The following is a 14,805-nucleotide window of genomic DNA, read 5'->3' on the forward strand; positions in this document are numbered from 1 at the left end:
CTTCTGGGAGGGAAAATCACTCTACCTAAACAGAAGTTTCGTTTGCCAGCACGACCTTTATTCACCTCGGTCCGACAGTGTCGTTTTATTTCACGTTGTTTTTATTTATGACTCATTCAGATTATAAACTGCTGAGGTCAAGGAACTGTTCTTTTTTGATTTACGCTTCTAATGAAATGTGTAATATCAAGGCTTCCCCAAGACCGATTCACTGGGCCAGGCAATGGGAAGAACTCAAAATCCTAATTCCATCTCCACAAGCACTTGGTTGCACGTGAGGCTGGACCCTGGGCTGTTGCCAGTTAAACCAACGTGGCCCTGCCGGTCCCTGGGAGCACGTCCTGCCATGAGGTGGCTTCTGGGACGTCATCCTGCCTCCTCACCTTTCAGACAAGTCGCACGGCTGGGGGTTCCTGCTCCCGGACAGTGGGGGCTGACACACCACACCGCCTCCCCAGCGACAAGGGACTGCGGAACAAATACCACCGAAATGTATTTGTACGGTTGCATGCATAAGCCGAGGTATTCCCAAGTTACCCCACATCCAGGGTTTCAGACCCTCTCCTCCTGGCAGCTTCTGGCACAGCGGCTGGAGTGCAGACAAGGATAAAAAGCTCAGTTCATGTGGACAGGACAGACGGAACTGGCTATGCTCAGGGCCAGATGCACTCTTAGCTCCGGTCCAGACCGACCTGGACCGTGCCAACATGGAGAGGCCTCAGGAAGCTCTTTACTGAACGGGTGGTCTCCTCAAGAGGAGGACCCTAATGCAAAGACAAACAAAAGCAAGTGAACTTACAAAGGGAAGGTCCCAGTGATTTAAAGCAGCGGTCGCCAACCTTTCGGACCTCACGGACCACCAGTGGTCTGCAGACCACCGGTTGGCGACCGCTGCTTTAAAGGATGTTTCAAGGTCACCTGAACTATCCACCAGCCTTGTAGGTCGACGAGACTTATGACTCCACTATGTCAGAACAGTAGTTAGAGATGGGCTCTTACTTCTCTCGTTTGGTGCATGGACAGAAGTGTCCTGTGTTGCTCTGTGGGCAGAGACTGCGCCTGTTCCCCATGGCCCATCGTGCACGTACCTCACCTCTCCTTCTAACAGAGAATTCCTTTGCGCTCACCTAGCCTGTCACGCCCCCACTTCTTATTCAACAAACGTTCACAGACACCCTACCACCCACCAGGCTCCCTGCTCTCTAAGGACTGTACCTGAACACGGCCTTGAACTCTGGTTGTGTCTTATGGACCTTCCTCACAGGGCCAGGCACTACCTACCTATTCAAACATATGTGCTACCCACGCAGTGCCTTGTTCATAAAAGATATTGCCACACTTGCTGAATTGGACTGCATTTCATATTTTGCATAAAAATGCTCATTTTGGGCAGAAGCATTCCACCACTGATTACCGCGGCATTCTGCTTGATCTCATCAAGAAATCTGCTAAGAATGCCATGGTGGTTATGTTTAAAAATGCGTATCAGTTAAAGATGCCTACTGAAGTTTTTAATGGTAAAATGACACGCTTTCTGGCATGTGCTTTAAATTCTTCCTGAAGAAAAAAAAAGTGAGTGTGTCTGTGTGTGTGTCTGAGGGAGGGAAGAGAGATGAAATGAGATTGGCAAAATATTGATCATCACTGAAGCTGGTGGTTCCTTCTACTTCTGTGTACATTTCTCAGCCAATTCTATTCCAATAGCACCACATGTGAGTAAGCCTTCTCTCAGCACACAGAGGCCAAGGAGTGGCGTCACCAACATTCCAACAAGCAAGGGTCTGCTTCCTAATCTGGTGCCCTGGACAGCGTCTGCTCATAAGCACACCGCCTCCTGGAGCCATGGCCTCCAACATTAGGAGCCCCCCTCAAATCAAAGACCACGGTCTTTGCATATGGGTCAGGAAACTCCTTTGTTACAACTTTCAAAACAACGAGCTCTCAGAATCATTGGCCGAGTTATCAAAGCAGATATTTTGTGCCTACTGTATGCAGGGACGTAGCTGCAGGTTTTCGCAGATTACCTGCGCTCACTCTCACAATTCCATAAGGAAGGTATCATTATCCCCATGTGACAATGACAATGACAACGACACGCATTTATCGAGGGCTTCCTACAGGCCAGGCTCCCACCATACCATGCGCTTTCCCCACACTCTCGCTTACTCTTCACAGCGACCTTATGAGACAGACACTATTTTCAGGTACATTTCCTAAATGGGAAACAAAAAACAAATACCAAATACAGGGTACAGATGACGGGCTGAAGAATTGTGCACTGAAATTGTATATCGCCCAATAAATTCAATAAAAAGAAAAACAAAACAAAAAATACCAAAGCCCAGAGGAGTTAAGTTCGAAGAGTCCAGCCAGCCTTGCACAGTATGTGTGAGCAGAATTCCAGGTTGGGCTTTGGCTCCATGGTCCTCCCACTAGGACCAAATTACACAACCTTATTACACGTCCCAGTTATTAACACTTTCCCAGAGCCTGCTGCGTCCCAGAAGACGAGAGTGATAACAGCCCAGGCACTAACCCGGACCGTGGTTCACAGGGCCATGTTCTAATACCCCTTGGAAGCATAGTAAACTTGGCACAGCTAATCAGAGGAACAGGCTGCCTGCCTGAGTCAGAGGACATGGGAGTGTCCTCTCTGTTGATGGGGTTTCATTATCTTGCATCGGGCAGGTATCTCAGAGGCCGCTGAGCAAGCTGACTAATTGTTAAAGAGTTGCCACTATCACATTTGTGTAGAACAAAATTCTCCAACATTTACACTGAGGCTATAAATAAGGGGCTGTTGTTTTGAGGGGACACCTGACCCCTCCGTAGTAGAACCATTGTTCTGAGGCTGGATTTAGATTTAGCCATGTCAGAGCCATAAAGGTAATATCGTTTGAATGGTTCAGCTATGTCCCCCACACAACGTAACACTCATGTGGTTTTGCTCTGTTCATCTTCACTGACTCCTCCCAGAGAAGAGTGAGTTACCAGATTTGGGGGCGGGGACAGGAAAGGGACTGGGTGTGGTCAGCTCAACCCCCTCTTCTTGGGAGGGGTGCTTCCAGGACACACACACTCCTGGTTCCTCCATGCCCTAAGACAGACTCCTATGTCTTACTTGGTTAAGACCTTGGTGGGGAAGAGTATGTTACACGTTGACACCCCCCCCCCCTGGAACCCCAACACCAGTAAGTCATCACCACCAGCACGAACATGTACTGAGCACTTAAGTACCAGGCACTATGCTAAACACTTTTTAAATGCAGCGAAGGCAACCCAGAAAACCAAAGCTTAGAAACCGTAAGCGACACACCCAAAGATGACACACCCAGAGGGTCTCAGAGCAAGATTCCCACACTTACCTACATGCTCTTCTGCCTTCAGAGATAACCCTGGTCAGGCAGCTAATCATGGCTGCCTATAACAGTCTGCAGGTCTGACTCCTATCGCCTGTAGATGGCACAGAACGCTGAAGTCTCTGCCGCGTGCTTAGCAGATTAACAGCTCCTTTTAAAGAAAAATAATTACCTTCCTCGCTGGCGCACTGCTGGAAGAGGGGACGGCCCTCTCGTGGGGAAGGATGCAAATCAGGTTCCTACCCCTGAGCAGCAGAACTCAACTCTGCCTCCCCTGCTCTCTGATCGATCGGGAAGCCCGTGGAAGCCTCTCCAATTAACACCACAGAAGCTGGTACTTGGGGCAGGGAGCTCAACCACCAACTCATTAGCGCCCAACTCGTGCCAAAGGCTCATTTCCGACATCTCATAGCAGAGAGAGATGGCTTAAGATGCAGATTAACCCGCGATTCCTCCAGACCCTCTCTAGTTGTAGCTATACACCAAACCGCATGGACACAAAGCAACATTTGTCCTCCACAGTAACTCGGCTTCTTACAGAAACTCCTTCACACACTTAAGATTTAGGCCCTCAGCTCTTACAGAAAGTGGATAGAAGAAACACCCATTTAAACAATCACTCGGGGCCTTTTGTGAAAGAACAGTGGAAAGCCCTGTCCTTTATGTTATCCAATGCCCCTCAAATAACAAAGCACATGACAAATTCAGTGCCAAGAAAAAGTTTGTCTCCCTGCGTTCGTTTTCCTTTATCCGAGGAAGGCTGCCTAATCACATTTCTTTGTGCCTCAACTCTTCAAAACTTCAGAGGCAAGTTCAGTGTTCAAATGCAGTAACTTATTCGTCCAACTATCTTGAGCTATCTACCCTTTGATTTTTTTAAACCTCCTCTGATCTTGATTTTATTTTTATGTCTCCTGCTTTAAATTGTGATTCATTTTGCAAGCCAACTTGAATCTTTTTTTTCCCCCTTCAAAAGTAGGACACAAACCCTAAGTAAAAGAGGCCTTTTCTTACCCTCTTGAAAAAAAACAAACATCAAGGTCCTCCCAGCTGCTACAAACGCTCTTGGACTTGCCAGACCCATTCATGTCACTGCCCTGATCTCTGTCTGGTTAACACAATAGAACGAGAGAAAGTTCCAATCAGCTTCAGCCCCTCATCTGCTCAGAGCACCAACCCCAAACAGAGAAGGACAAGAATGGCCCAGCTTTTAGGACTCTTATGCTCTAGGCTTTCGGGAGGGGAGCTGGTTCCCAAAACCAAAAAATGTCCCCACATAAGAGAACGAGACCCGAGACAGACTCCACTTCACATGACAATACTTGGGGACAGACTTGACCCAGGCTGTACTTCTAAGCCATCCTAAGCCTTTCTTTGGAAGTAAACGAAACAGGCATTAACTACTGTGATAGATTCTGTTTTCCAAAGATGACGGCAGCAATATTCACCAGCCACATGCCCTTTTCAATGTGACCTTGCTACTCCCCATGAAGAGATGGGGTCTCTTTCTCTACCCCCTGGAACTTGAGCAGATTTGGCAATAGCTTTGACCACCAGGAAACAGTGCAAGTGACAAGGTCAGTCCCGAGGATAGCTTTTTTTAAATATATTTTTTATTGATTTCAGAGAAGGAGGAGGAAAGAAACATCAATGATGAGAGAGAATCACTGACTGGCTGCCTCCTACATACCCGCTACTGGGGATCAAGCCTGCAACCCAGGCATGTGCCCTGACCAGGAATCGAACCATGACCTCTTGGTTCATAGGTCGACGCTCAACCACTGAGCCACGCCGGCCGGCCTGGAGGTAGCTTTTTAATTGGCTGGGCACTTCCACTTCCTGCCTCTTGGAAGCCAGCCACCACGTAAGGAGTGTGACTGCCCTGAGAAGACTGTGCTGTGAGAGGCCCAAGCCACGTGAAACGGACTTGGAGGATGAGATGCCACGTGGGGACAGAGGGAGGCCTGGGAGCACAGGACATGTGCATGAGAAAGCCATCTGGAAGGGAATCCCCATCTCAGCTGTCCCAGCTGTCGCCATGTGCCTCAGAGACGAATCCCCTGAGCTTTTCCTAATTCCTGACCCTCAAAACCGTAAGCAAAATAAAAACCCATGGTTTTCAGAGGCGGGTAGGGCAGCACCTCACTCACAGGTTGTGGCGGGGATTAACGAGTTAGTGCATGTAAAGCCCTTAGCCCGGTGCCTGGCGGGCAGTAAGTGTTCAATAAATGATGATGATCATTTTTAATATGTCAAGTAGCAAATTGAGAGTTCTGTGTAACATCTGCAGAGCGAACCAACTGTCTCAAGAACTCTTTTGTGACAACATGCCATAGTCTTACCATAAGATGAGCCATGCCAACAGAGGACTTGGCAGGTCATGCCTTCCTGTCTTTTGGGGGCGCCTCTCAGTGACCTCTACAGGCCCCAAGCTGCACATGGTATGGTATCCACATACATACACATGCATGTTGTGTATCTAGAGAGAATCACATGTCAGGCCGGGTCCATGGGTTTCTGGGCAGCTATTCAACTGGGAGGTTCTGGAGAAAGATCGGCTGCTGTACTCGAGCCGGACGTGCCTCCTGACAAGTGTCCAAGCAGCTGTGATGGTGTGAGTCACAGGCACGGGAAGGGGAGACTCAGGAGGGAGAAAGGAGCAGGATGCCATCGGCTTATGCCATCCGCCATCCACTCCCAGTAGGCTTACCGGGTGCACACGGCTCTGAAAACTCTGAATAGAACATCAATGCTTTCTTTGCACATACTTCACCACTGCCCATGTGTCCGGCGCTGGTTTATCCAGCCAGCCAGCCAGCGCTCACAGAGTGCCCGTTACTTGCATGGTGCTGTGCAAGGTGTGGGGTCTGTGCACCTCAGTAACAGGCAGGGAAAAGCACACAGGTGACTTCGCAACAATGGTGCTGGCACTTTGCAGAAAAACAACTGGATCCTTAGGATGATCACTGAACCGTTTCCCACAATTCAGTCTCTTTATTTCTTCTCACTTTGGACAACAGACCCCAACAAATCCCTTCCAGTCAAAAGAGCCTGTTCCCTCCCAGAGCCCCCCTCCAGTGCCGGCACCCCCAGGTATGCCTGGATCAATGCGGGAGGACTTCAAAGGGGCCCTCAGGTTGGGGAGCAGGCAGCACTTTCTAAAAAAAACCCCGCTGGGGCTATGATTCTGAGTCAGAGGGGGAGGGGGAGAGGGAGGAGCAGAGGGGGCGCCGGGATCTGACAGCACCACACAATGCTCCGAGGATCAGCTCCAGAGATGAAAAACCTTCTCTGGGCTGACAACATCTGTTTTATTTTGAAGGTTGCTAAGGAGAGTTCTAGCCGGGCCAACATTGTTCCAGTTCAGAACTTCAGAGCGAGTCTCCTGCGTGGGGTTCAGGAGGCAGGGATAAAAGCTTGCCAGATCAACCCCGCTCCTTTCGCTTTCAGATATCAAAGCATCGCTTTGCTACCAGGGATGACGAACGCCCTGCCTAGTCTCGCTCCGAACTGGATGTACCTTCTGCTTACTCTCATTACTCATCCTCTCCCTGCCCCCCCCCCCCAGTCCCCACTTGCCAACTCCCCATCTTTGCCAAATAAAAGGCTTATTAGGAAGACACAGACCCACGAACCCATAAGAAGATTTCAAGGCAAAGGAAGAGCCAAGTATGAGCTGGGGGTCACGGGCGGCAGGAGGGTGTTTAGCATCAGACAAAGGAGGAAGTGACTTCCTAGCCTTTGAAGAGGTTTCACTCCTAATAATCAGAGCCATGCCAAAGGCCGCCAGCGGGGCTCTGAGCGGGCGTGGGACGCAGAGCTGGAGCGCGGGACAGGGAAGGGTCTGACTGGCAGGCCTGCTTCCATCCCTGTGATGATGGAGGTGGACAGCGAGGCACGCTCCACTCAACCCCATCCTGCCTAGGTTTACCTGTAATTACTTACAAGACCATAACAGAAACCAGGAAAAGTGGGTCTTGCCAGGCGGCATTTAGGACAGTAAGAGTGAAACAGTGGTGAAAAAGCAAGGACAAGACAAAGATCTTCACATATATGACAAGTTGGTATACACGCGTGGCAAGGGGATCAACAGGTGACGGCGCATTGTGCCTGGGTGAGAGCCCACCAGGAGAGCTGGGGCAGCAGGAGGGCCCTTCTGTGTAACGGGTATATCTGCAAAGAAATCATTTGGTGATTCTAGGGCAGCCGTGGGCAAACTACGGCCCGCGGGCCGGATCGGCCCGTTTGAAATGAATAAAACTAAAAAAAAAAAAAAAAAAAGACCGTACCCTTTTATGTAATGATGTTTACTTTGAATTTATATTAGTTCACACAAACACTCCATCCATGCTTTTGTTCCGGCCCTCCGGTCCAGTTTAAGAACCCATTGTGGCCCTCGAGTCAAAAAGTTTGCCCACCCCTGTTCTAGGGCATTCAGTGAAAAAACACGTGTCCCATTAGCCGCAGAATTCTCTCTCTCTGCACGGGGCTTGGCCAGGGAGCACCTAGGAGCCGGGGAAGGACAGGAAGCATGACGGCGGTCCCCCTGCACAACGGTCCGTTTCAAAGGGCCATTGAGCAGGGCTGGACCCTGCAAATCTCGACAAAAGGAAACTCTATCCTCTCAACTGAGGCCACATTATCTAAACATTGCCCTTGCCTGCCAGATTCTATTTCAGCCAGTTTTGCTTTCACCCCCAGCTTGGGACCTATCCAAGCCGCTCATCCTGGTACCGAGAACGACAAACTAGCATGAAACGCACAGCGCTCTAGCTCCTGATACCCCCGAGGAGGGACGACCAGCAGGGAAGGTAGGAGCCACCCTCCAAACCACTCACCGAGCCAGGTCACATCCACCCCCACTGGGGTGGACGTGGCTTCTGCCACCTTGTGCCAGCTTCTGTTATGCCCCGGTACCCAGAGCGCCACGTGGCAGGAATAGTAGCCGGAGTTCTCTTTGCTAACATCTCGAACCAGTAAATGGTAGGAGCGAGCATCCACGTGACTCAACGCGACGTGAGGAGAGCTGTGCACCAGGGAATCGCGGTCCAGCCGTGCCAACACGTGGGGGCCCGGCACAGGGCGGTCAGGCGTCCTGCTGAAGTACCATGTCACCTCGGGGCGGACGTCATCCGCTCGGTCGGCTGTGATGTTGCAGCTCAGGTCCAGCTCCTTGCCTTCAGCCACAGACACGTTCCTGCCCACGGCGGCTCGCAGAACTCGAAAATGAAAAACAAGTACATCTTGATAATCTGGATGATGTTTGTCCCTTTCACCTCCCCCGTGCCCTCTTTTAGATCATTTCCTTTTAGGTTCTTATTTATGGCGTTAAAGTTAGAAGGCCTTGTACAGCGGTAAATGCTGGAGAAATTTCTCCTAAATAAACTCATCAAGCACATCACATTTCCTTTTAATTCATAAACACTTATATACATTTACTATATGCCAGATACTGTTCTGAGTGCTTCATAAATATTAATCTTCAAAGCAACCCTATGAGGTAGGCACTATTATTATCTCCGTTTTACTGCTAAGGAAACTGAAGCACAGAGAAGGTAAGGAACTTGCCCAAGCTCACACAGCTAATAGGTGGCAGAGTTGAAATTCAAATCCAGGCTGCCTGCCTCCAGGAACTCTGCTTTTAACTGATACACTGCTGTGTGAAAAGAAGTCTGCTGAGCATCACAAAACTAAAATTATACTTTCTCCATGTGTATGGTAAGACCTGGGCGTTTTATAGAGAAATGACGGTTCTGTTCGGATTGGTACATAGCATTCGTTGGGGACTGGGGGCTAGAGGGTAGGAGCGAGGGTGAAACCATCTTTTGGTGAAAGAGGGGAGAATCCTAAACAGAAGGACTGGGAAAGTGAAACCAGACCATATGCCGGATGAGTCACATCTTCAAAATGCAACGTACACAGCACGTCATTTATTCCATGAGACATACCTTCTTGAAGTTAAGCGTAAAGCATATATTTTCAAACTAAAACAATGATTTTGGGGTTACCCGAGCCGCCGCCCTCTCTCATCGGCCTGGACGATGAAAAGTGGCCTATATTTAGGAGGAGCACTGCCGGGCTTGGAGCCACGGTCTGGAGGCAGCTCTGGTTTCAGCATTCCTCTGTCGCAGCTTTTTACATGGAAACATTTTACTGTATTTAGGGGGCTTTTGAAAAGAAGTCGAACATCTGTAATCAGAGTAGAAAAACATTCAACTCGTGGTAATGCTGTGGGAACAGCTGCTTTAGATGATACACAGCCAACAGCCCCCGGGGGATGGGGGCCGGTGTGGGCGGGGGGCAGGGAGCACAGTCCTGGTCCTCTAGCAGGAGCCTCGCAGCTTCAAATGCAGTCGGAGGCGGCTCACTGACCGAGGCCGTGCCAGTTCCAGCAGGACCAGCCCCGCAGCGCATGCCCTCTGGAGTGCAGTGCTTTCCTATGAGTAGTTCCGGAGCCTGACAACATTTCAGACAAGGGTTGCAGGCCAAGTTCAAGACCCACCTTGATGAAGACAGAAAATGAGGTGGGCATAGTAATTAGAAAAAGGAATTTCAGTCTCATTTCTCACCTCTACCTACCCTCCAAAGACTTCCTCCTCTCCAGGTAGGCCCCTTTATAGGGGCCAAGCGTAATTTGAGGATGTCTTTCTTTTTATTTTATTTTTAAATCTATTTTTTATTGATTTCAGAGAGGAAGAGGGAGAGACAGAAACATCAATAATGAGAGAGAGTCATTGATTGGCTGCCTCCTGCACACCCTCCACTGGGGATGGAGCCCACAACCCGGGCATGTGCCCTGACTGGGAATTGAACGGTGACCTCCTGGTAGCCACGCCGGCCAGACTAGGGGTCAGTCTTCAGAGGAGTCAGTCTGGAAACTGTTGCCCTGAGTCTGTGCTGTGGTTTGCACCACCCCACGTACGACTGTGGTCAGAGACCCTGGGATACTGCTGAGCCCTGTGCTGGCCACCAGCTGCTGGAGGTGGACGACGGCTCAGAAGGGAGCCGGGTGCGTGGAGAAGTGGTCCGCACAGCTGCGGGCGGTCCGCATGGAGGAAACGGTCTTAGGTTGGGCAGTGGCAGGAATGTCTCTTCAACTGTACAGCTCTCTGTGCAAAGGTCTCTGCAAGTGGCTAGGACCTTGTCACACCACTAACCATCGTTCCCACATGTTCGGGATTGGGGGAGCGGGTCCCCTGTGGGAAACAGGAAGGATTCAGGCTGAAGCAAAAGGAAGCAGTTCTGAGGACTCGTAACGCAAGAGGGGAGTGGTCATACAGCGGGGGACACGGTCGCCCAGGTGGCTCAGCCCGCTGTCCCAGGAGCCTTGAGCTGTTTAGCACAACAATGCAGGAAGAAGCCGCATGGACAGTGCAGGTGCTGACAACGAGAGAAAGAGCAGCACTCCAGGGCAGGGTTGGAACCTGGGGTCCACAAACAGAGTCCATGATGGGCGAATGAGAAAAAATTTCTATTCTCCTACCTGAAATATAGCATCTCCTCTCATGATGAGACTAAGCTACAACCCCGCGTAGTGTTATCTACTTCTTACACCATCACCGGCCAGAAAGTAAGATCAAGTCTAAACGCTCCATTCCCAGAAGCTCACCTGTTGGCTGGATCACCACGGTGGCCACATCCACGGCTTTTTCTTGGATTTCTTGCCAGGCGCCCTGCTCTTCGATCCACTCGCTGACGACGCACCTGTAGGTGCCCTGGTCGGCGGCCAGGGCCCGGTTCACGGAGAGGCGGTAGCCGTCGCTCCCCACGGTGTCCAGGCGCACGTCTCCGCCGTGGTAGCGCTGCTCGTAGCCGGGGCCCGGGTGCAGCCGGCCCTCGCGGGTGAGGGCCAGGACACGCTGCCGGGCGGCGCCGTGCCGCAGCTCCCACAGCAGCGCCAGGTGCGTGTGCAGCGGGGACGTGGTGGCGGCCTCACAGCGCAGCTCGAAGGGCTCGCCCAGGTGCAGGCTCAGGCTCCGGCCCAGGCCCGGGCCCGGGGAGGACAGCGGGCTGGCGGCCACGTGCAGGGCATCGGCCAGCACTGGAGGCGGGAGGGACAGACCGTCAGCAGAGCACCTGAGCCCCCGCCCCAGCAAGCACCAGCCACCTCTCTAGCCTTGAGCCACAAGCTGGGCTGACCAAGGACAACTTCCTCCTCCCATTCCCTGTAATAATGCCCCGATGGGCCCGGTTTCCCATTGTCATTCCCCTGTCATCTTAATGGACTTCCTCCCTTGAAAATGAAAATAAAAGAGGCCCTAGTAAGCCCCCCTGGTAGAACTGGGGGTGGTGGTGAAAACTCCCTTTTGGGAGTTGGCCCTTGGGGCCCTGCTTCTGCTTCCCTTAAACTACCCTTTCCCCCCCCCCCCCCCCGTGCCTTAGTTTCCTCATCTCTGAAGAGGGATGACAAGTGGACCTGTCTCAGGAAGCTGAAGGGAAAGTGCCCTGGACAGCACTGGCCCTAGGCAATCACAGTGCAACCACTGGCCACGGCTGTCAGCTGTCACACTCCTTTGTTAGGACCCAGGGCTAGAGTGTGGCGCGCAAAGGATCTCCCGAGACTCCAAGCAGCATGATCCCCAGAGGGAGGCTGGGCATGAGCTCCTGGGCCTGGTCCTGGGCCTGGGCACTGCCTGCGAGTGAGCAGAGCGAGCAGAGTTCCGCAGGTGGGGAACCGGTCGAGGCAAACAGACAGACACCTCAACTCTCTGCGTGCGCTCTTCGGGCCACCCCATCGGGAAAGGGCTGGGCTCGTCTACAGAGTCTAGGAAAAGACGGCTGGGGATCAAGGAAGTTTAGTCAGTGCCGTTTTGGAAGGGAAGCGAGAGGGAGGGAACCAGAGAGGGAGGCCTCTTCCCAGGGACATCCAGCCTGTCTACGAGCTGGATGAGAGAATGCTCGCACACCACGATTCATCATCTCTGGTTTTTCCCACCATTTCACACTCAGAAACTAACTTGCTGGCTTTGAGAAGGGCTACTCAGGAAAACAGGATAAAATTATATATTTAGAAAGACCCATCCCTACTACAAAATAAATGTAATGACCTTCTAGTATATACACCCGTCTGTGATTCCGGCTAACGTGACTCAGTCCCCAGTTTTCCCTAACACAGATGAACACATATGGCAGGTGCCAGGGGCTCCCCCTGGGCAGCCAACCAGCCTCTGTCGTGGGCCATCCCTCTGCTTTCAATGATGAGGGGAAGCAAGGGTGCATCTGACCTAATGGAGGTGTAGCATGTGCGTGCTGACTACAAAAGCAACGCATTCGTTAGCTGCAAAGCAAGAATGCCTTATGGGACATTTTTTCTAAAAAACATCTTTAGGATTTTCTATAGGAAAAAGGAAGAGGTAGATTTGATGTTTTAATACCTTCATCATGGACAGGACTGTTTTATCCCCTCGTGAGTCAAATGGGGGAATAGTTTCTGAGGTATGGTAGGGTTCTACAAATCGTTACTGCGGGAATCAAGCCCTCTTGTTATGTCAACATGTAGCCTCTTCCACTTTCTTGATTGTTAAATACACTCCTACCCTGATATCAATTCTTTCTGGAACAAGGCAGGGTACAAATAAGTGCATAATTAAGTAATAAAAATAACAACGATAATGTTTCTATTTGGCTAGCCCCAAATTAAAATTGTTTGTTCTTGATCATTTACTAATTAGCTGTGGGATTTTTAGAAAGCGATTAACCTCTGCTCTCCCATTTCCTCATGTGAAAATTCAGGCAATATCCTGTCCTACCTTCTTCGTTGAATTCAGAGAACTGAATGTGTGAGTAAATCTAACAGGATTTGGAAAATGGGAAAAAAAAACCCCAAACAAAAACATTGCCAATGAGGCTCAGTGATTGAGCATTGACCCATGAACCAGGAGGACATGGTTCAATTCCTGGGTTGCAGGCTTGATCTCCAGTAGGGGGCCTGCGGGAGGCAGCCAATTAATGATTCTCTCTCATCATTGATGTTTCTATCTCTCTTTCCCTCTCCCTTCCTCTCTCTGAAATCAATAAAAACATTAAAAAAGAATAAGCATCATGTAAAAAAAAAAAAACAACATTGCCAATACACAAGGTGTGATGATCAGGCCAATCAGCTCGCCGTGCCCATCATAAGCGAGCAGTGACCACATCACTCTTTCTCTACATATGACCCATTCAAGTTCAAGAACTAACAGGTGCTTCCAGGCACACAGGAGGACATGAGCTTTGAAGTATCTGTTTTTCCCATCAGGCCAAACATTATCATCACGGCCGTCAGCTTCTCATCGCCAACCTTCACTGAGTGCCTACTGCGGCTTTACACGTGCCATCTCCCTGTCCTCACCGCCTTTGAGAAAGGCACTGGGACAGAGGAGGGAGCTGGTCAACGCGCCCATGCCACACAGCTGACAAGTGGTAGAGCCAGTAAGTGACTCATGGGGTGCAGGCAACCTGGCTCAGAGCTGAGCTCCCTACCACCTGGCCCTCCTGCCTCCAACTCACCAGCCAGGGGATGGCCCGGAATCACGGTGAAGAGAAAGGACCTCGGGGGCCACCTGGCCCATCCCCTGTCTTTAATCAGATAAGATGCTCTTACTCATTAGAGGAGGAAGCAGGGTCCCAGAGGTGTTCAGTTTCTTGACAAAGTCACCCACAGCCAAGTGGCCCCCCTTGAGGATGTACCTTTCACCTGCACTGTATCCTCATAGTTGCCCTGGACGGTGGCGTCCGTGCTGGGGGTGGAACACTTGTAGTGGCCTTGGTCCGAGGGCTGGACGTCCTTGATGTGGAGCTCCACGGCGTCATTGGCCGTGCGCCTCAGAAGGATCTCGCCCCTCTGCAGGCGCTCCCGGTACAGCTGGGCCCCGAAGCCCACCTCCCAGGTGCTGGCGAGCTCCACGAAGCTGCTCCCCGAAGACGAGAAGCTCCAGTCGAAGTTCTGCTCGCTGGGGCCGTCGTAATCGCTGACATTGCAGGGGATGACCAGCTCGGTGCCCACCACCCGCACCAGGCTCCCGGCGGGGACTCTCACCACGCGCCCTCGACAAAGAGCTGCAAGGGCAAGAGGAGAAAGGCGGGTCTTGAATCCGGCCAGGCCTCCCTGGTATACATGTAGCACACCTGTGGGCCCTCCTGTTTGCAGGCACATGGCAGAGCTGGGACACCTGGACAGCTGGGGGACATGGGGTCCTGTGTGTGTCTGTACAGAAGGAGCCAGGAGCCAGGAGTGCACCCGAAATGAGTGCCTCTCACCCAAGTTTCCTAGGATTGCCAGGGAGGAAGACAAGAATTTAAAGTAGGCTAGCCACAGATCTGAATAGCAGTTCTTCCCCCCCGTTACTATGTAACATACCATCATTACCGCTCACTGGGATGGAGAAATGGCTCAGGTTTTGTGGGAAAGAAAAGAGCACAGCTAATCAAGTATTTACACTTGTGCCCACCCCTGTATCAGCCCTCG

The 14,805-nt window shown here is 51.2% G+C and overlaps 1 protein-coding gene across 3 annotated transcripts in view; it reads right to left on the reverse strand.

Annotated features, from left to right (window-relative positions):
• The window catches only part of PTGFRN (prostaglandin F2 receptor inhibitor), a 29,605-nt gene extending 15,065 nt beyond the window's left edge, over positions 1-14,540 (reverse strand). Inside the window, exons 1-3 of one of the 3 annotated variants that reach the window (XM_023761237.1) lie at positions 14,028-14,538; positions 10,969-11,400; positions 8,198-8,578 (exon numbers count right to left, since the gene is read on the reverse strand). In XM_023761237.1, coding sequence (XP_023617005.1) covers positions 8,198-8,578; positions 10,969-11,400; positions 14,028-14,493 — 1,279 coding nt within the window. In that variant the 5' untranslated portion in view covers positions 14,494-14,538. Of the gene's footprint in view, positions 1-8,197; positions 8,579-10,968; positions 11,401-14,027 lie in introns of all 3 variants that reach the window. The other 2 variants (XM_023761236.1, XM_023761238.1) reach the window with 2 other exon arrangements.
• Between the last annotated feature and the right edge of the window lie 265 nt (positions 14,541-14,805).

The sequence above is a fragment of the Myotis lucifugus genome, unplaced genomic scaffold (assembly GCF_000147115.1).
Source record: "Myotis lucifugus unplaced genomic scaffold, Myoluc2.0 scaffold_203, whole genome shotgun sequence".
In the NCBI taxonomy this organism is placed as follows: domain Eukaryota; kingdom Metazoa; phylum Chordata; class Mammalia; order Chiroptera; family Vespertilionidae; genus Myotis; species Myotis lucifugus.